Source organism: Mus pahari, chromosome 12 (assembly GCF_900095145.1).
Source record: "Mus pahari chromosome 12, PAHARI_EIJ_v1.1, whole genome shotgun sequence".
NCBI classification, from domain to species: Eukaryota; Metazoa; Chordata; class Mammalia; order Rodentia; family Muridae; genus Mus; species Mus pahari.
This window is the reverse complement of record NC_034601.1, coordinates 67,463,048-67,485,366: the sequence shown is the minus strand read 5'-3', so window position 1 is coordinate 67,485,366 and position 22,319 is coordinate 67,463,048. Positions and strand designations below refer to the sequence as shown.

Genomic DNA, 22,319 nt, shown 5'->3' with positions numbered 1-22,319 from the left:
TATATATATATATATATATATATATATATATATATATATATATGAATGATATGGTGTTTTGGTACATTAGTTTTCCTAAATAACAAGTTAGAACAAGTTAGAAATATTATCACTGTACAATTTTTTGCTTGATTGAACTCCAATACATATCTGTGTCTACTTTTCAAGCATTCATAGGCTTAATTTTGCATTTTACAAAACGGTATTGAAATATTCAGAGTAATGTTTAGAAAATGAGTTTTAAGATGATAGGTTTTCACATCAATCACCACTGTAACACTCACAAGGGAAAACATAATTTTCAAATGTATGCCCCTATAAGCAGCATGATTTGTAAATGCACAGTGAATATTATTTATGCAACTTGAGTGCTAATATATTCCCTTAAGGGTATAATTTATGGTCTTTTCACATACTCCCTACTTGCTATGCAGAGTTTAAAATGCAATGGCCAGAAGACAAGAAAGTGTCTGTGGAAGGCTCTGGACGTGGACGCCAGGACTACTGATGCTGATCATCTTTGGCATTCATCGGGGGAGTGGGCAAGGTCAAGGTAGGAGTGAGCATGTTTTCAGTCTCTGAAAGCCGGGTGTGATTACCACTTTACGATGAAAGTGTGTAGGCTGTGGGCTTCCTGCATTTGAAAGTTTGTTGTCATCTTTTTCTGAGGTTTGTTGGAGTATTTTCTGAATTGCTTAAATTGTGTACCATTTGGATGTGAGTTTTTGTACTAAATTTGAATATACCCTTCTGGTGGATGTTTATTTTGATGCAGTAAGTAATGGCTAGGTGTGTTTTGGTGCAGCAGATAATGGCTTTGTGGGTTTTGAAGCAGTAGATTTTGAGTATGTGTGTGTGTGTGTGTGTGTGTGTGTGTGTGTGTGTGTGTTGGTGGGATTTTACTACAGTATAACATTAAGGGTTTTTTTTTTTTAATATGCTTTCAAGAGATCTTCTGAAATGTCCTTTAGTGAGTTCTATGATATGTGATTTTAAATCTCCAAAACATTTTAAAGGACACGTTCATCAAAAATAAATACAATATATGAATGTCTTTTATCATCTGCCAAGTCTGGTTTCAGTCAAACTAATGATGAAACAGAGATGTGAGGTTGTGCCATCTGTGAGTTTGTTTTGAAGAGCAGAAAGTGACCATAGGTTTTTATAATACAGTTTGAATGCACTGTGTCACAGCTAGTGATTCTGATTGCATGTTGTGATATGTAATGTGTTAGTTTTACATAGCTTGATGCTTAAATGCAGATTGAAATTCGATATCTCAGATGGAAAGCCAGGTGAGTGTCTCACATCTGTAACCTTTGAACTTGCAAGACAAAATTATGTTTTCGTTGAGTTTGAGACCAGCCTGTGCTACATAGTGAGTTTCATGACAGCTAATGTTGTCCAGGGTGACCCTACGTCAAATTAAGAAACAAAAACACCTGGCACTCTTGGAATAAATCCCCCCGGGGAAGATTAAACACTGTTCTTGCTTTTGTCAGCATTTGAGAAGAAATATTTGAATAGGAAGAATATAAAGAAGTTAAATAGTTCTGATAAGATTGGGTGTGATGCTGTTCATGTAATTACTATGGAGTTGAGCTTCCGTAGTCCCATAATTTCTAAAATGTTCAGTGTGTGCCTTTAAGAAAGCATAATTGTTTTTGAAAATCTTTTAAAAAACATTGTCAACTCTATGTAATCTTATTAACTAAACTTTTTTTGAAAGGAAAACATCCATCCAAAACTGCATGCCATATTTTGTGAAAAAGTAAATACAGATCAATTTAAAATTAAGTGAGATGTTTGGTTTTAAAATATTCTCTCATGAGATGAATTTATGTTACTATCTATTTAACATTTTCCTTTTCTATTTGGTAGTAAGTAATCTAGGAAAATATTGATATTGAACACATGTATGCATGTGTTTATGTGTTTTTACTAAAGTTTTAGTCGGAATATGTAGTCAGTATTGACATCACATTTCTTCGGTCCAAAAGAGTGGTATATTCTTCCATCGATGTATTGGCTCACTAGAAAGTGTTTAGATAACTCTTTTTCTGTAGCAGTGACTGATGAGCAGAATAGTGCAGCATGGGACTTAGGATACTTAATATGCTTGAGAAAAAAATAAGAACCTTGCCACTCTTTTAGACAACCCTCTATTCTTTCTTCCGTATCGATCAACCAGATTTTCCCTCCAATGCTCATAATTACTTATAAAACATATGCCCTGAAACCAATTCAAAATTTAGCTGCAGTGAAGCTTCTAATACAAATAGGAGTTAAGTGATCATCTTTCTTTATAAGAGAATAAATTCGAATAGACAAATATTCAAAGAGCAAAATGACTAGAGAAAACCCAATGGAATACTTTAATATTGTAGCTAAGGTTGTTTGGCTTCTGCTCTGGAAGTTATATTGAGTGACACAGATTCCTTAGGCATAGAAGTCAAGCATTTAGATCAATAAGCTCCATTAAATGTTACTTTCTAACTTTTAGATATGTAATTAAACAGAAATACAGTATAAAATATTTAAAATTGAAACTTAAATTACTTAGTACCTTTTAAAATAAAAGTATCATTGCTCTAAACTTACAGTAAATTTCCATGTAAGTTTTCTTTTCCATATTAAATTTGTAAGAACACAGCCACCACTTCCAGGCATCCTGTCTAGGGAAACAAAGACTGAATTCTAAATAAGAATGTTGGCCCAGAATCCTCTAACCACATCAGGGCTGAAATAAAATGGAAGTGAGAGTAAAAGAGTGGAGGGAAAACAGTTAGATGTTCCATGTTGACATTTTTCTACTATCGAAGGAAATAACTTTCTAAAACTTTCCGTAAAATAGCACCGCCTGATTTGGGCTATGAGCATTTTTAAGCTGCTTGTATGGATTTCACAATATAAGCTATTTACTTTGGGAAACCAGTCACTATGTTAAGAGAAAGTAGAAGCAATGTGTACTCTAAAGGAAGATGCACAATACAAGACAAACACACCAACAAGTAAGGTAAATATTAAGACTTGTTTCATCTTTGAAGGATGTGTCAGAGGATAGTTGTATAATTTCCAAGCACTCTGAAACATTGGCTTTTGGATAATCCACATACCATAGAGCTTCCACGCCATAAGTGTAGATGGAACTAACTATGCAAAAGGCAAACCAGGAAGAACCATGAAGAGTAAAGAGTCCAGTCCAGACTTTTAGCCTGTTGAGAAGCACGGAACCGGGGACAGGATACTCAGAGGTGAATGAGTCGCCTGCTGACTCAGCAGTACCGTTTCTTTCTTTCCCCACACACATGCTCAAGCAATACTATGTGTTATGATAAATGTCGGGACAACTCAATGACTATGATGAGCAATGCAAAGAAAGTGAAGGGAAGCATTTTGGAGCAGGATCAGTTTTCTGAAAGCACATGAGCAAGATTTTGCTTTTAAAAGCAAAGCTAATCAACTATTAATAAGTGTTTTTCAAATATTTCTACCACAATATTTTTGTGGTAACTTTGTTTTTTGATATCGAGTGAAAGCATGGTATTTTTCTAGAATGTAATAAAAATTCCAGTAAGAAGAATGGAGACAGCATAAATCAGTTTCAGAAAACGAATTTTCTAGTTTTCAAACAAGTATCTGTTTAGTGTTTGTCAATACTGATATTGCATTTAAGTATAGTGATAAATTTTACAAGTTTTAAATATACACAAAATTCTAAGCAGTTAGGTTTCCATGATGACTGTTCTTAAATAACTACTGGCAGTGATGGTGCTAGATGTGAGAAGGTTTAGGAATCTGAGAAAGCAGATAAAGTTTGCAAATGTAGCAAAGCTAAATATTGAAGACATTTTTATATAATTTATTTTCTGCCTTCGCGACCAAGTTAGGTATTAAACATCAAACATAAAATGTGATACTATTTAACAGCCTTAATCTTCAGTTGTCATGTTCTGCATAGTGAAATAATGTTTTAATGAAGAAGTTGAATTTTGAAAAATGTGATAGTTGGCCATACCTTTATAAACTAGACTGCTGTGGTATCAATACATGTAATTATAATAGCAGTCTCCTGTGCTTTGCATCTTTTGTCACTTGTTCAGTTTTTCTCTTGAGCATTCAAGGAGAAATTGTTCTAAAAGGACAGATAAAAAAAATACCTCTTCCTCTTTTCCTCCTCTTCTTTCTCTTCCCCCTCCTCCTTCCTTTCAGCCATCTTAATCTTTCTTAGGATGAATGATAGCCATGTTTATTGTTTTCCTCTCAGTCAAGCAATTCAAGAGATTATATAAATATATTGATAACAAGATATTATATCCACCCTTAAATGGAAGGCTTATGGAAACAACTTGTCAACGAGAAAGCACAAGGTTGTGATTAATGAGATTAAATACCTTATGATCACTGCTGCTTAGGAAAAATCACTTCACAGACCTTGTCTCATCTAAGGTTTATGTTTCTTGAGGTTGCTTGGAAAAGCATTTTCGTCTTGAAACTTAATATTATTTTTAGAGAGCCGAACTCATGTAACTGGCAGAAAATTATTGAATGATTACTTATATAGCTCAAGGGACATGGCCTTAAAATACCATCTAGATAAGTAGTGTTGAAATTGAACTCTGCAATATAACAGAAGCCTTAGTCTTCCTGACATGCCTTATTAAATGTACAGAATTTTACGTTGTATAGACATGAGCACAGGCTCATGTGGGGTAAATCACATTTGATTTAATCTATGAGAGAATTATGCTACATAGTTTGTTTTTGTTTGGGATTCAAAGTCATTAAACTAATAAATGCGCATATCTCATATTTAAAACAGCCATTTTTATGGATTCCATACACTGTTCTATTTTCATAGCTTTTGAGATGCATAAGGTAAACAAAAGAAGTAAATTTATAAATGCAAGTGGATTTATTTAAAGACAAAGAAGCTTTTGTCTTCAAAGTTTAGATTCTTTAAAAATGGAAGTGTGTGAATTCATCATGCATGGCATATTCTGTTCAGACACCCAGAGGTCTGTTTCTAGAAGTGGGCCAAATCTTTTTATGCTTCCCAGGCAATCCGGGTAGGATAAGTTATTGTGCCTCTTAATTAAGACTCAATTTGGAGAGAAAATACTTTTTTTCCCTGCGAAAAGAAATTTCTTTTCCTAACTTAAGTTGAGCACATTTATATGAAATTATTATAGGATATTTCACTCCTGCATTTCATCACAGGACACAGTAACCAAAACTAATACTAAAACAGAACCAAAGGAATACTAAGGCAATTGCTTTCCTTGTGAGAAGTGTTGGGTAGTTTGTAACATCTGTTCCAACATTGTTCGGGAGAATCTCATACATAGTAACTTTTTTAACCTTACTATTTCTGCTCTTATTTACCTACTTACATACTTACACTTTCTTATATTTAACATGTTCTTTAAAGTAAATATCATCCAAGTAGTTTCCTATGCCATTAAAGTTTAATTTATTTAGGAAAATTAATCAAAATTCTTCCAAAGTGACTCTTAGCTCTTAATATAATGTTTATACAAATTTGGAGAGTGTAACAGCACTTTATTTATAATATTTATTTTGGATATTTTGATTTGATTTTATTTTTTTGGCACAGCATTTGATGTGGAGAATAGTTATGTCTTTTAGACACCAGGACAAGTGTCCATTGATTTTGTATCTATCTCCCCTTCCCTCTCTTCCTCCTTCCCTCTCTTCCTCCTTCCCTCTCTCTCTTTCCAAAGCTAAAGAAACAGGAAAAAAATAAATACTGAAGGGATCATATGTAAAGACATAGAAATAAATCCTTAAATCCTGAGATGTAGATCATGATATTTCAAGTGGTGTCTCATTTAGAGGAGGATACTATTGTTGCCTTTTGTTAAACAAAATAAAATAAGACAACCCCCCCCCAAAAAAATCCTGCATGTTCCTTCCTTGATACATATTTTATTAAATCTTATAATTTCATGCAATATATTTTCCTTATATCCAAATGAACTCTTCTCCTTAACTCCCCCCAAACCCACCCCCCTTCTATCACCGTCAAGTTCATGTCCTCTTTTTTCCTTATATAATATCACATCAACAGCTGCAATTTGTGCTTCTTAACCCTGGTGCTCCTCTCCGCAATTCTGTAATGCCACACCCACCTTACCAGAAAGTCAGGCCCCTGAATCACCTTTGGTCACTTATTGAGTTTCTTAAGTAGCTCATGAGTTACCTGGGAATTTCAAAGTTGCCAACTGATGTTTCAAGAGACGTAAAAATCATGTGGCAACTTTCTAGGAGGAAGTCTGTAAGCATGGTCATCATGCTGATGTAAGGAGCATGCATGTCCTATCCGTCAGCAATAATCCTTCTATATACTGTCCTGCATTCTCTAAAATATTTATTGTAAAATTTAAAAAGCAGTGAGATTCACATTAAGACATTATTATGACCTAATATTATCTGTTCACCAAGTGTAGCTCTGTTAAATCATAAATTGCCTTGGTTTTCTATGGTTAATTATCTGTGCAACTTAGTAATTGATATGTATCTTGGTTTTTACTTTCATTGTAAATATCTTCTTAAGTATTTTCCACATGGAAAATTTCTATTTGGTTTTATAATTGTTGTTTTCTGTTTGTCTGGTTTGAGACAAGATATCACTATATCTATCTATCTATCTATCTATCTATCTATCTATCTATCTATCTCCACATCCACATCCACATCTATATCTATATCTATATCTACATCTATATCTGTATCTGTATATACATTATGTAGACTCTGTCAGGTATGGCTTCCACAGAGCATGTGGAGATTGAAGAAGCATGTGGCTGAAGGCCTGGAAAAGAGGTTGGAGATAAGACATCTTGAAAAGAGCAGTAGAATAATGCTGAAAATTGCATCCAGCAAACAAGGAAGCATTCGTTCAGCTAAAAGCTGAGAACAGTGGCACTTGTGTTAACACTGACCTCTCTCTAGGTTCTCTATCAGAGTTAGAGAGAATCCATGTGGGTGGTACAGGCAAAGAGATGGATGGCTTCAACTCAACAAAACCAAGCAGCTTCTTTTCGAAAGGAACTTCTTCCTTTGAACCTTGATGCTCTTCAGTGCAATTACCACTGCACTAGGTTCTTCAGTCCCATTTGTGTAGTGGCTTGGTGTTGACACAGTTTCCTGTATGGAACAGTATAAGTATTTCCAAATCTACACTATCGTGTTAGCTTCAGAGATTTTCCTTTTTAAATAAGAAATAAATAAATACTTAAACTATGTGTAGATGTATTTAATGAATATTTATGAAATGTTTGCCTTAAGCCAAGATTTTTTTTTTTCTGTGAAGTAAACTGACCAGTAAGAAGTCTGCCATCAGATAATTGAGTACAGGACAATAAAGACACAAAAATGTACAGCAATGAGATAGTGAAAATAATCCTGCAGTAGGAACAGGGAGTTTTGAGGGAATACTTTTTCACTGAATAGCCAAGAAGGGCCACGTTGAAAAGATGGGGACTGAGAGTTGAAGGTCTTAAAGTCCTGAGCCACACCGAGATTGTGAGAATTATGCTCTTTTGCAAAGGGCACAGCATGTAACAAACATTGAGCAGGATTGTTTCTGCTACTTACTTAATAGAGAAAGCAGAGGAACTGAGGAACTAAAATAGAGGAACACACAGTGATGTGGAATTGTAGGAGGGAGGAGAGGCTGTCAAAAGGGGAGAAAGGGCAGCGTTGTTTGTCTTTCTCGTGGGAATTTTGTCTTTTGTTTGAAATAAGGTAAGGAAATGATAGAGATTTTGAGTCTTCCTTTTGGTAACTCATGTTGATCTTTCAATGTCTACTGCTTAGATCTTAATAATTTTGCCTTATTGCTCTAAAATAAGCTAAAAACTAGAATATTAAAACAACATTAATTTCTAATTTAAATTGATGAACATGAGCTTTTATCTCTCTTTCCCATTACCAAATATCTCATTTTTAATTAATTTGAAAGCTTTTTAGAATAGAGGGCCAACATAAATTTAGCATAACTTGCAATACATTCTTCCCCAAATTTAGGTTCTTAATTGAAGATGTTAATTAGAAAGGTCATTTATTCCACTGGAAGATATTGATAAAAAATGCTTTCAAGCTACTATTGCATCTGCTATGGTTTCAGGCACTCCAGTGTAGACACTGGTAATGAGGTACTAGCTATAAGTACATAAAACACGTCTTTCTTCCCTATCATAAATGATGCATCAAACTGGAAAAGCTTCCTGGTTTCAAATTTTAGAACTAGGAAACAATAAAATATGTATATCCTTGTAGAATTATGTTCTGGGTAGAAAAGCATCTTTTTCTAGAATACCTTACAATGTGATTTATATATAAAAATGTCTTTAATCCCAGCACTTGAGAGGCAGAGGCAGGCATATTTTTGAGTTCGAGGCCAGCCTAGACTACAAAGTGAGTTCCAGGACAGCCAGGGCTATATAGAGAAACCCTGTCTCGAAAAAAAACCAAAAAAAAAAAAAAAAAAAAAAGTCTTTGTCCACACAGAGTTTTCTTAGAAAATTACCATCTCACAATATTATGAAGGGAAGATGTCAAGGATAGAAAATGATTCATATTCCAATGAATACAAAGCTCAAAGAAATAGCAGAGTGAGATAAATACTGAGAGCAAAATGATTTTGTTTAAAAAATTAGCCTACAAATAGCAGTCAACTATTTTTCATAAAAAATATGTACCAGGAACTAATTAGTAGCATATAGCAATGAAGGAGCTTGTAGCAACTCAAATGTGTAGCATAAAACAGGCCAAAGTGGTAGTACAAATAGGGAAGAGAAATAGAGGAAAAAAACCGACAGATGTAGATGTATGTCCATGTGTGGAGAGCCGTTTGGTATGCCTTATGGAGATGAAATATTATAATGTAATTGAGTTTAACAGGTAGGAAGGAATAAATTGATCCCACTATAGTGGCTCAAAGAATTTCTTTGGGCAGGTGATGTTTTCCTTAAGAATGAAATGAAGAAGTAAATCCTGAAAAAAAATATGTGGATAAATAAAATGTTTGTTATGCCTCTATTATATGAATATGAGTATGTTGACCACACAAACCCATATAATGAAGGTGTTCTGCACTCCAGTCTACATATTTTTGTCTGAGTTCTTTTATGCCATTACATATTTTTGTCTATATTTGTGTGTCCTGCTGTGATTCTTCATATAAAGCTTATTCCCCTCTGCTCAGACCTTCTGTATTTCACTGTCAGACAACTTGTTCCTCATGGGGCAGCAGCTACATGTCTCTTGGAATTAGCATGCATCTCGATTCCACTCACTTAGATGTGCTTTCCCTATGAAGCTTGTGATTTCATAGTTTCTTTCATTTATAATAATCGCACGCACACGCACACACACACACCCAGCCCCCCCCCCACACACAAGAAGTTTTCTCCTAATTGGAATATTCCTTCTATAACTTTTTATTTGAATATTCCTATACAATTTACTATTCAGTTGCTTATCTGTTCTACTAAACAAAATGTAATTGTTTTCAATAAACCTTCAAACATAAATGTTATCAATGAAGATGAATGTATGCACAGCATCTATTCTTGTGTTTCTCTGTGTAACATGGTCTTCAGTGTTGTGACTAGATTGATGCTTGTTGTATAATAATGTAGCATGAAGGTTGAAGTGCTAAGAGTATTTTTCCCATTTTTGTGATCAGTATCTAACAAGAACCTAATTGAAGGATGGCAAGCATGTTTTCTGGCTTGAAGGGAAACATTCCATCATGGCGAGAAGGCATTGTGGTGGTCCATGCCTATCCTGACTGGAATCTGAGACTACTCTCTCATATCTAGGTGGATCATAACCCAAAGCACTGAATTGCATACAGACCACCACTAGGCTTCCCTAGCAATTCACAGGGTGTCCCCAAAGGAAATACGGTGTCAGAGAGGGAGAAGGAAGGGTTGAGATAGTGGAGGGGAGGAATGAGTCTCACATGGTGGTCAGGGGACTCTTGCAGCTCTCACTATAAATCAGGCATCCTCTTTCTTTATAAAGGCTTTACAGAGCAAAAGACAGACTAATGATTATCCAAGAGGTTCAGATTATATCATCTTGTTTCTGGACATGTGTTTGATTTTTCATTACATGTCTGGGGTTACAAGTTCAGTCACAATTAGAAAGTACAAATAGAACAGATTTTATTTTTATTAATAACTCCCTTACTACAATTCAAAGAATCTAAAGAGTGTCTCCACCAAAGCAAATACATTTATTATTATGGTAGCCTGCATTTAAGAAGGTAGTATTTGCTATTTTAAAGCACTCCAAAGACATAGAAAATATCTGAACCAGTCTTTTTATGAATAGCAAATACTCATACCTAATTCCTTTTACTTTATTGTTTCATCATCTATGCTATGAATTAGAAAAAAGTTAATTTACTAAATCTATCTTATTTACTGAGTTCTATTTTTTTCAGAGGTGGACTTGGATCCTCTGTCATTAAACACTATTTTCAGAGAGCTCTGAGAATGTTGAAAAACAGGTTTAGAACCTGTTAATAATTCTCTTGGCCAATCAAAGTTTGCTAATTATCTCTCTGTCTAACCTGTACCAGGGATACTGTTTGTGTTTGCTTAAGGGGAGATACTCCAAGAAGATTCCTGGAGTCACAGCCTCATTTAACTTGGTGCTTACGTATGCTTCTCACCATGATCTTCAGGGCACAATGAAGAGTTCCAAATAGGAAAAGTTATTTCCCTGAGAGCAGAAGGGATAGTAAGTTTAGGACTTTCCTAAAAAATGATTCAGACATAAGTTGATCAGGAAAAGACAAAATGAATCATAAAGTACAAAGTCCCCAGGAGTGACACAGCGATCAAAACCTAAAAGTGAGGGACAGAATGACAGCAATTGTAACATTCCACTCAGCTTTGCTGGAACTGTGTCAACATGCTGTGCTGGCTTCACGACTGTGCCAGCCCCCTTCCTCACTTTCAAAACATCACAATCCAGGCCGAATTCTTACCTAGATCTAGTCCTTTCTGAAATACTGTCTCCTAGGTGATTTCATATTTAGACAATTAGACAAAAAAGATAACACATCAAAATACATACTTTTGAAAAACACCAGTTGATAAAATACTAGGAAAAGTCTGTATTGATATGAAGCATGCCCCATGCTTGTTGACTTCTGCAGCTGTAGTAGTCTACTCTTCTTGAAGAGTGTGGTGTCTTACTGTATTTGTGAGTCACCCACCAATTCTCCCTATTCCAAAACTTTTCTCCTTGTTTCTCTTCCTTTGGCACATCCTTTCATTTTGGGAATACTTCTATTTTGCTTCCCAGCTTTACAGCTCCTAGATCCACACCCCTTTCCCTTCCATTTGTGAAGGGAACTGATCTGTGCAAAACTATATATGGACCAGTTTTCCATTGCTCCACAGTGGTCTGTTTTGAGGACATTAATTCAACTTAACACCTGTTATGCAGTTAAAAGTATAGTAGCTACCACATTTGCTGATTCTTAGTTTGACTTAAATAAAATGCTCACTCAATTTGAATAGGAAGCTTGCCCCCCACAAATATTATATCACTCTATAGATAAGCAAAAAGTCATAAATTATCACTTAATTTGGGAGTCATGGTATTTATTTTCTTTAAAATATTTTATTAATTGAGCTTTTCACTCAATGCATTTTGACCATTGTCACTTTTATCTTCTTCCCTTCATTTTTTCTACAGCTGCCCTTACCTGACTTCCCTATCACAACTTCACACCCAAATTTATTCCCCCTTGGTGTTTTGATATCTACTGGAAGATGGGCATTCAACTGTGTTTGTCACTAATATACCCATTAGTACAATGTGACTACCCACTTCCTTAACCCAATGTACTGTGAAAAACCACAGAAAAATGACTGTTCTGTAAATCCAGAGTTAATTCTGCTGGAAGCTGCACAAATTTGTGGTAAATTACAGCTGTATTCCTGTCGCCTAGTTCTTTTGGAATCCGGACTTAATATGCAATGTGTTTGGTCTGTTTAATTGTTTCCTGTCTGCCATCCAAGTCATTTGCCAACAAGAGCCTCATCCTTGAGAAAAGTGAAATTGAAGGGTAGGTTTGGAATCAGTGCTGGTAAAATATATATATATATATATATATATATATATATATATATATATATATATGTAGTTTTCATGTGTGAGTCTGTGAATCAAATATAATAAAATATGAATTTTAAAAGTAAAATTCATATATAATTTAAATTATGGCATCTTTAAATTCATTAATTTTTAAAAATATAAAATCCAACCAACTGTATACATTTATCCTCTCAGTCTGGAGTTCAAATGTTTACTTAAGGAATGTCATACCTGTGGCCTTTTAGAAGCTGTGGTCTAAGATGTTGTAAGTCCAGAAGAGTTGAATTCCCAGATTTACGTTGTTATAATCTCCCCTGTACCTGCCCACCTGAAATGAAATATATTAGAAGCAAACCTGTTTCAAATGGAGAGAAATTTATCTACATTAACACTTTGGAATGCAGGAGATTGATATGAAAGCAAATGTTCTATTTTCCAGATAAGTCAGATTTATCATATTAGGACTGTAGGAAAAATTTTCATTTAAGTAGTACACTTATTTGCTACAATGCTCCTAACGAATATTGTAATGGTACCATAAGCAATTTCTTTCAATTTTAATTTTCATACAGCAAAACTTTCCTAAGCATGTGATTTCAGAACACTTATGAATCATCTCATGCAATTTCAATACAATGAACTCGGTATGTTTCAAATTTTCAAGGAAAGAAAAATAACTACCAGAATATCAGATTTCTTTAAGAATTCTTCCCGATCTATATATTGACAAGCTCTCACTTCTGGAAATTCCTTAAAATGGGTAATCTGGTGTGTCATGACTCTAGATAGGTGGATGGACCAGGGAGAATGGAGCTGATAAATGAAGCAGACTAAAAGCTCATACAATAGCCAACTTTATTCAGGGCATTGGACAACTTATACTCTGAGGGTTAGAAGTCCTTGTGAATAAAGTCCTCATGATTTCAAGCTGTATGCAATCACAAGAACAAGAACAAGCTGCACATGGCTAAAACATGTTTTTCCATAGAGGCAAAATAGAATACCAACAGCAAGCAATAGCAAGCAATCTGGAAGAAGCATGAAAAAACATCCCAAAGACACTCTGTGTTATGTGGAAACTGAAGTCACAAGACTCTACCTTGCTTCCCTGGAGTGTTTTCACGAGCATTCAGAATTCTCCTCATAGGACTCTATGCCTGGACTGTGTTCCAGCAATGCTGCCTCCACAATTTTGCCTTTTAGTTGGAATATTTAGCCTGAAGATTGTCTTCCTGGCTTCTTTCATTGTGGGCTGCTAGAATAATACAATTTTCTGGATCTGCCCACCGCTATTTTGTGTTCTTCCAGGTCTTTACAGTGATAAGTAAATTACCCTAAAACTCTGTGATTAGGCTTTTGGTAGGTAAAAATTTTGAAATGTGTGGATAAATAACATGTTTTCTTGCTGGACCACAAGAGGAAATCAGTCTAAGCTGATTTTCTTTCTTTCTTTTTTATTTTTCCAATTTTTTATTGGGTGTTTTCTTTATTTACACTTCAACTGTTTCCCTTTTCTGATTCCCCCACCCCAGAAACCCCCTATCCTACCCCTCCCGCTGTTTCTTCTGAGGGTACTCCCCCATCCATCCACCCACCCACCCACTCTTTCCTCCCTGCCCTGGCATTTCCCTACACTGGGGCATTGAGCCTTCATGGGACCAAGGGCCTCTTCTACCACTGATGATAAGATGACTTTTAAATTGGGATGCCACATTTAGTCCTGGTGGCAATGAATAGCCTGGTGCTCTGGTGCCCCTGCACCTTCCCGTCACTTTGGGAAGTCAGTGCTGTAGAGGCAGGCCTTTCTAACAGGTATGAAGTGGACCCATTGCTGCTTGACTTTGTAGTTTCTTTTTTATTTTATTTTATTTTATTTTATTTTATTTTATTTTATTTTATTTTATTATTATTGTTATTTTCTTTATTTACATTTCAAATGCTATCCCGAAAGTTCCCTATACACCCCCGACACCCCTGCTCCCCTACCCACCCACTCCCACTACTTGGCCCTGGCCTTCCCCTGTGCTGGGTCATATAAAGTTTACAAGACCAAGGGGCCTCTCTTCCCAATGATGGCTGATTAGGCCATCTTCTGCTACATATGCAGCTAGAGACACGAGCTCAGGGGGTACTGGTTAGCTCATATTGTTGTTGCACCTACAGGGTTGCAGCCCCCTACAGCTCCTTGGATACTTTCTCTAGCTCCTCCATTGAGGGCCCTGTGTTCCATCCAATAGCTGACTGTGAGTATCCACTTCTGTGTTTGCCAGGCACTGGCATAGCCTCACAAGAGTCCGCAATATCAGGGTCCCTTCAGCAGAATCTTGCTGGCATGTGCATTAGTATCTGGGTTTGGTGGCTGATGACTTTGTAGTTTCTTAATGACAGCTGACAACCAGCATCTTTCCGTACGTGTACTTTGTGCTTTCTCTCATGAAATTTTCTCTCAGATTGGCCTATTGTTTCAGTTGCACTGCATCTTGACTTGTTGACTTTTGAGAAGTTCTTTATGTATTTCAGTATTTATTCATCTGGCATGTATACAAACATATGTGTGTTATTTATATGCATATACATATTGTATCTTTATCATTTCTTGGAGAATTTCATACAGTGTATTTGATCATGTTCACACCCTTTATCCAACACTTCTCAGAAACATGTTTTTCTGAAATGTGAGTTGTCTCCTTTTTCTATTCATTATCTTGTAGACATTTTTCTATTTTACCAAGTCAAGCATCAATTTGGCTTTGAGCAAGCCCTGCATTCAGGTTCATTCCTATGATGTTATATAAGTTAATAATAAGTTAATAAGTTATTCATAGAGAAACAAGAGAAATTCCTTAAAATGGTAACAAAATTATATATCTCTTAATAATAGGACAAATAAAGATATAATAGAGAAATGAAAATTAATATTCTAATATCCCTCAGGTTATTATTAGCTTGAGAACAGAGTACTGAATTTTATGAACAGACATTCCTTGCAATTAATACTTAAGTTTATTAATTAAATCAACTTAATCTACTGAATTTCTTTTCAAATAAAAATATTACTTGTAAGAAACATGTTTTTTTTTTTTTAAACACAGCTGTGGTTTTTTTGTTTGTTTGATTGTTTTGTTTTTTTGTTTCAGGTCTTTTGCAATTGCTGTTTCTTGTGGCTTGCATAGACATGTTCATGTCAAGGATGGGTATATACTTATTTCCACAGATACTTTGACATACTTAACTGTTGACGTTGTCAATATAAAGGAAGCACATCTAGAGGAAATCATAAGTTTCTTTCCTTGTCAGAAAAAATGTATTTTACCTGTTGGACATTCCTGGTTTTCTGCCCTTGTTTCCCTGGTCATGGGTGCTTTTTAATTCTTCTGGCCACTTTAGTTCTACCCCTCACTGATGCTTGCTGCATTCAAGAGCTGTGGTTTTACTATGTTGTGTTGAGTCACTCCTTGTAATGATTGAGAAGTTTGTAAGAAAATGCCTGTATGTCTATCACGTAGGACAGAGTCAGTACATAAACTGCAGGAAGGCAGTAGTTTCCTTTGTCCACTGACTATGCATCTTATCTCTTAAAGCTGAAATTGCCACACCAGAGCTAGTTTTTTGCCATTGTTTAAATACTATATGAAAGCCAGAGAAAAACCTACTTTATTATACTTTATCACACATGTTGAAATCTACTTCTTATACTGCTGTTAATCTAGATCCTTCCCTTCAGTCTTAACTTAAATCTTCTAAGAATAAAGAATGTGTTTAGAGATGATTATAATCTTATATCTCTCTTTTGAATTTATCATTTGTTCAGGATTGTGAGCCTCTAATTAAAAGTATAAGACATTCTTACTTTGTTTTTTGTTTTTCATTCTCATGGCTATCAAGATACGTTCTCAGATATTGCTCAGCTGGTGTCCAGGCAGATCTGTCATAATTCAGATATAAAAATTTAATATAGAGATACAAGCACATTTAAAAGGATATACATATTTTTTCATTTTCACTTTTTTTTTTTTCGAGACAGGGTTTCTCTGTATAGCTCTGGCTGTCCTGGAACTCACTTTGTAGACCAGGCTGGTGTCGAACTCAGAACTCAGCCTGCCTCTGCCTCCTGAGTGCTGGGATTAAAGGCGTGTGCCACCACGCCCGGCTCATTTTCACTTTTAATCCATCCATTTGAGTGAGGAGACTTGAATATGAGGAGATTTGAACTTCCAGAATGATATTCAAGTTAGGAGATATAATCTACCATGGGGCTAGCAGGGTGGGTTAGCAGATAAAAGCATTTTTTCCAAGTCTAATGGCTAGAATGAATCTCTGGGACTCACACAAGGGAAAAAATAGACAACTTCTTTGAGTTGTTCTCTTGTGTGCATATACTGGCATGCATGCATGCATATATATACACATGTGCATACACAAATAAGCAAATAATATCTAATTAACTAATGAAGTGTAATTTAAAAAAATTAAAGACTGCTATAGCGTAGAGATTATAAGGAAGAAATACTAGAGAAAAAAATCAGTAAATTTATCCCAAGTTTATTTGTTTTTGCTAATATGAATAGAATAAATAAATCTATTTCCTCTTTTACCTATATCTTAGCACTAACCATAGCAGAAATAATATGTAATAGAGTTTAGATGTGGGTTTGCTACTGTTACTTCATCTATCAGTGTTAATTCCAGTAAAGAATTTCTACTTAAACTCTTGTTTTCAGGACCAGCATTTTTGTTGAGTTCCAGAATTCATTTACAGTAGGGTTCTGAGTAGGATAGACATTTCTTTGCCAGAGATATAGTTTGTACATGTGGGTGTGGAAGCAGTTTAATGCTGTTATAAACCTTTTCCCAGACTTCTATTTCATACTGCTAGAAGTGGGACTAATCTTATAATGCTGATGTGGAGGTCATTAAAGATGCTCTACACACTCAAGATGGGTTCATTGCTCTTGGCATGCTTCCTTGGCTGTAGGAGAGAACAATTTGCTGGCTATTCAAATCATAACTGTGGGTGAGGTTGCCCAGTAAGCAAGATAATTTTAACACACCTCTCCTGATCTCCCATGCTGTGGTACTTACTGTTGTGCATTTACTAACATTGGGCATCACCTCTGAGATTTAAATATGAGCTATTAAGTCAATGGCTATACTATGGTAGGCTATTACATGAAGAAGGCTGGTGTCACTGCTCTGGATGATCTGAGGTTGCAGTGAAAGGAGCCTAATGCTTTGCTTTTCCAATCGCAATATCCACTACGAGATGTCCTGAATATTCAGTACTTAGCCTGAAACTTAGACACAGTTGATATTCAGTATTAGTTTTTAAACTTTTAAGGGTTGATTACATGTAATCTGCCTCATTTAGGAAAAGAATAGTTCCCAAACTATCTGGTTTAGGCAAGCTAATATTGACATTAAAATGTTTACAGTTGACTCTCACTATTGTCAATGGAGCTTGCATCTTGTAAGAATTAACCCCTGATGAGTAGGGAAGTTACATACTTATATGTCCATTTATGTATGACTTATGTGTCCATTTTCATAGTGTTTGTATTTCTGGAGTGTGCTCCAGATTTTGAGCCTCTCTCTGATACATATTCTTGTTAATTATTCACAAGGATATGTTCTTGGACTGCGAGGTTTTCATGGTGTTGGTTGAAAGGCCCCATCAAATGTCAATCCAAAGCTACATGAAATTCTAAGTCTAGTTTTTAATACATAGTTTGAATGTTGATCCAGTCTGCCTTAGCATTTCATTCTAATTAAGTGATTTAATGGATACTATCATTTACATCTGAATGTTCTAAACAACATAGTAACATCACTGAGATATTTGTACAAATATGAACCATCTCTGTTGGTTACTCAATGCTATCGTAAGTACACCTGAAATTATACATTGCTCATATCCCCTACCAAAATATAGGATGTCAGCAATATAAGTCTTATAAAGGCAAAGGTTTTTGCATTACTTTTAAAAGCATAATGCCTTCAAATAGTAGTTATCCAATTAATATCTATTGATGGGATGAATTTTGCATCTTAGACATCTTATTTCTCATTGTTTCTTCTAGTAACATTGATTTGATTTGAAACTTAAGAATATCAACAAGAGGAAATGTTGACAATCAAAATTAAACTTTTGTGGGAGAATGAGTTTGCAGGGTTTTTTTTGTTTGTTTGTTTTGTTGTTGTTGTTTTTGTTTTTTTGCTTTGTGCTGGTTTTTATTTTTATTTTTATTTTTTTGGTTTTTCAAGACAGGGTTTCTCTGTGTAGCCCTGGTTGTACTGAAACTCACTCTAGACTAGGTTGGCCTTGAACTCAGAAATCCGCCTGCCTCTGCCTCCCAAGTGCTGGGATTAAAGGAATGTGCCACCACTGCCAGGCTACATTTTTGTTTTTATCAGTGTTTTAAATCTTGTAAATGTGATCAATATTACATATCCAATGACATTAGAAAATATTATGTCAATTTATACCATATGCCAATTAGGGAGTAAAAATATGTAATTTGAGTTTTCATTTCATCATTATTTATTATATTTAAAAGAGTTTATTATCTTCTTTGCTTAAAATCTACAAGTAGCTGTAAATTGTCTGGGTGGGGAGTTGAAGAGGTGTCTCAGAGGGTGTTAATGCTGGCTGCATAAGCATACATCTGAATTTGGATACCAGCAGTCATGTAAAAGGCGAGGCATGGTCATGTATGTACATGGAACCCTAGAATTGCAGGGGGAAAACAGGAGGCATTCAGACTTCATTCCCACCCTCGTAGTCTGGGTTCAGCAAGAGACCGTCTCAAGAGAATGGGTAGAGGGAAGGGTGGGACCCATGACATTCATTTTTTTTTTTTTGTCTCTGTTAACTGCACATTCCTGTTCGTATACACTACACAGAAAATATAGACTACATAGACAAACAACATCTTCTCTTTTTCTCTCTCTCTCTCTCTCCCTCTGTCTCTGTCTCCCTCACACATAAACACACACACATATACACACATTAGTCTTAATTCTCATAATCTAACTTAACAGGAATGTTATACTCACTAAGTCATTTTAATGGAGTGCAAGTTAAAACTGAAAATCCAGAGAGTGATGAAATCACATATATATGAGTATTAAATACTTACCTGGTTTCCTAGTTTTTGTTTGTTTGTTTGTTTGTTTTTCATTTTTTGGTTCTTGAGACAGGGTTTCTCTATGTAGGCAAGGCTATCCTGGGACTTGCTTTGTAGATCAGGCTGACCTCGAACTCACATAGACTCACCTGCCTCTGCCTCTAGAGTGCTGACATTAAAGGCATGTGACACTATACACGCAGGTTTCATAATTTTAAATAGTAAATTCCTGAGCTCAGAATTCTTATTAGATTACGAGATTATTTGCATGACAAAAGGAAAACACAAAACCTGTTTCTGTATGTCTTTCTTATTCTGAGTTTATTTTGGTTTTTAATGATCTTACTAAGTGGCATGTTTTTAAGTTTTTAATTTTTAAAATTTTTGAGTATTTGTTTTCATTTTTATTAATTATTTTATTTATTTACATTCTAAATGTTGTTCTCCTTCCTGGTCCTCTTTTCATGAGTTCTTCACACCATCCCCCACCCCTTTGCTTCTGAGAGTGTTCTCACCCTTCCACCCCCACCTCCACCCCCATCCACCTTCACTTCAGCCCTCTAGCATCTTCCTTCCTTGGGGCATCAAGTGTCTATAAGATTAAGCACATCCTAACCTATTGAGGCCAGATAAGGCCATCCTCTGCTACTTATGTCGTGGGGGGCACAGACCCACTCCTGTATGCTTTTTGGTTGGTGGTCACTGGATAGTCTTTCAGTCTTTGCTTCATTTTTGTCTCTGAATTTTCTTTAAATAGGAACAGTAGTGGGTCAAGAATTTTGAAGATATGTGGGTGGCTGCTGTCTAAGAACTGGAGGTGGTCTCTTTAGGTTCTTTCTCTCTACAGTTGGGCATTTCGGCTAAGGTCATCTCCATTCGGTCCTGGAGCTTCTCACATCCCTGGTGTCTGGGACTTCCTAGAAGTTTCCCTGCCCCCCCCCCACAGCTGTATATTTCTATTCATTCTCCTGGCCCTCTGGCCTTCTCTACTGTCTCCCTTGTACATGAGCCTGGTCCCCTTTTACTCTCACCCTCACTTTATCCCACCCAGATCCCTCCTTTCCTCTGCCTCCCATGATTATTTTGTTCCTCCTTCTAAGTGGGATTGAAGCATCCTCACTTGAGCATTCCTTCACGTTAAACTTCTTATAGTCTGTGGGTTGTATCCTGTGTATTCCGTACTTTTTTTGGTTAATATCCACTTATCAGTGAATACATAACATGCATGTCCTTTGCTGTCTGAGTTACCTCACTCAGGATATTTTCTAGTTCCTTCCATTTGTCTGCAAAATTCATGATGTTCTCATTATTAATAGCTGAGTAATATTCCATTATATAAATGAACCTCATTTTCTGTATCCATCTTCAGTTGAGGGACATCTGGGTTGTTTCCAGCTTCTGGCTACTATAAATTAGGCTGCTATTAACGTAGTGGAGCATGTGTCCTTGTGGTATGGTGGAACAACTTTTCTGTATATACCCAGGAGAGGTATATCTTCAGGTAGATCTATTTCCAGTTTTCTGAGGAACTGCCTGATTGATTTCCAGAGTCATTGTACCAGTTTGCAGTTGCACCTGTAATGGAGGAGTGTTCCTTATTCTCCACATCCTCTTGAGAATGTGCTGTCATTTGTGTTTTTGATCTTAGCCATTCTGATTGGTGTAAGGTCAAACCTCAGAGTACAGTTTATTTTGTTAACCCTCCCCACCCCTGGTCATCATTCCTTTTAGCATTTCCACTTGAACTTTGCCTCTCTATTTTCTCTGATTTTTCCCTTCTATGTCAGCACCATAGAGTTTCCATTAGCCTCTTATGTCCCTTCATGGGCCCCTTTCACATTTTCTGACAGATATACCTGCTCACTCTCATGTAAACATATACATAATAATTAGAAACTAAAACTTGTATCTGGGAAAGCACGTAGTCTCTCCCTGTGAGTTACAGTTACCATGCATAATATATTTTCCAGTTCAATCCATTTAAGAATTCATTTTATTTTTGCATTGAGTGAGAGTTAATTTAATAGAATATGGAAGAACAATGTGAATGGATGTTTATGTAAAGTTCTTAACATAATTTTGGCATATATTACTCCTCTGTATGAAGGTTTTGTATTTAGTATTCACATGAAAGTCAAGGATATTGTTTGCAACTTACAATTTCATTTTATACAATGTTTAAAAATAAAACCCTTAGTCTAAATTTTAAGGCATGTTTAATTTGGACAATTTAAAAATAATTTTTAAACATTTCATAATACTTATAATTTTTCTTAGTATTATATCCAACCGAGTCAGCATTACAGTTGGTATAAGAACATGGGCTGTAGTAGCTCCCTAGTCCAGATTCAGGTTCTTTATTTATTATTTTTATTTTTTATTTTGCAGAGGGCTGTGCAGGGCTGCCTGCATACATGTCAGCATGGTCATCAATTGTCTGTCATCACATGGTAATATTGATTATTTCATTAGCATATTTATGATGTAGGCAGATTTGAAAAATATTGCCAATATAGGTCATTTTTAGTCTTGAAATAAATGAGATAGATTATTACATCTGACATTTACACTGACTTCAATTTCTATTATAGAAAGTTAAAATTTTGTGGTGCATTGTATTTTGTCTTATCTTACTTGTGATATAGATAAAAATTTGTTTAAGTAACATATGTTACCAATAGAGAATCAGCTTTGTTTTAAAATACTGCTTTGCAAAGTATGTGATTTTATGCCTAGATCTATAGCTTTTTTTATTTTTATACTTTTATTTATTTTTTTAAATTTTTTTCCTTTTTAAAATTATTTTATTAGATATTTTCTTCATTTACATTTCAAATGCTATCCCGAATGTCCCCTCTACCCTCCCGTGCTTCCCTAACCCCCCCCACTAATTGGCCCTGGCATTCCCCTGTATGGAGCATATAAAGTTTGCAAGACCAAGGGGCCTCTCTTCCCAACGATGGCTGACTAGGCCATCTTCTGCTATATATGCAGCTAGAGACACGAGCTCTGGGGTTACTGATTAGTTCATATTTTTTTTCCACCTAT

At 35.6% G+C, this 22,319-nt stretch overlaps 1 protein-coding gene across 1 annotated transcript in view; it reads left to right on the top strand.

The window, feature by feature from the left end:
- Window positions 1-22,319, top strand: part of Robo2 (roundabout guidance receptor 2) — a 1,496,637-nt gene that overhangs the window by 24,892 nt on the left and 1,449,426 nt on the right. Inside the window, exon 2 of the mRNA XM_029544828.1 lies at window positions 435-553. Within this exon, the coding sequence (XP_029400688.1) occupies window positions 448-553 (106 nt within the window). The 5' untranslated portion in view covers window positions 435-447. The remainder of the gene's footprint in view (window positions 1-434; window positions 554-22,319) is intronic.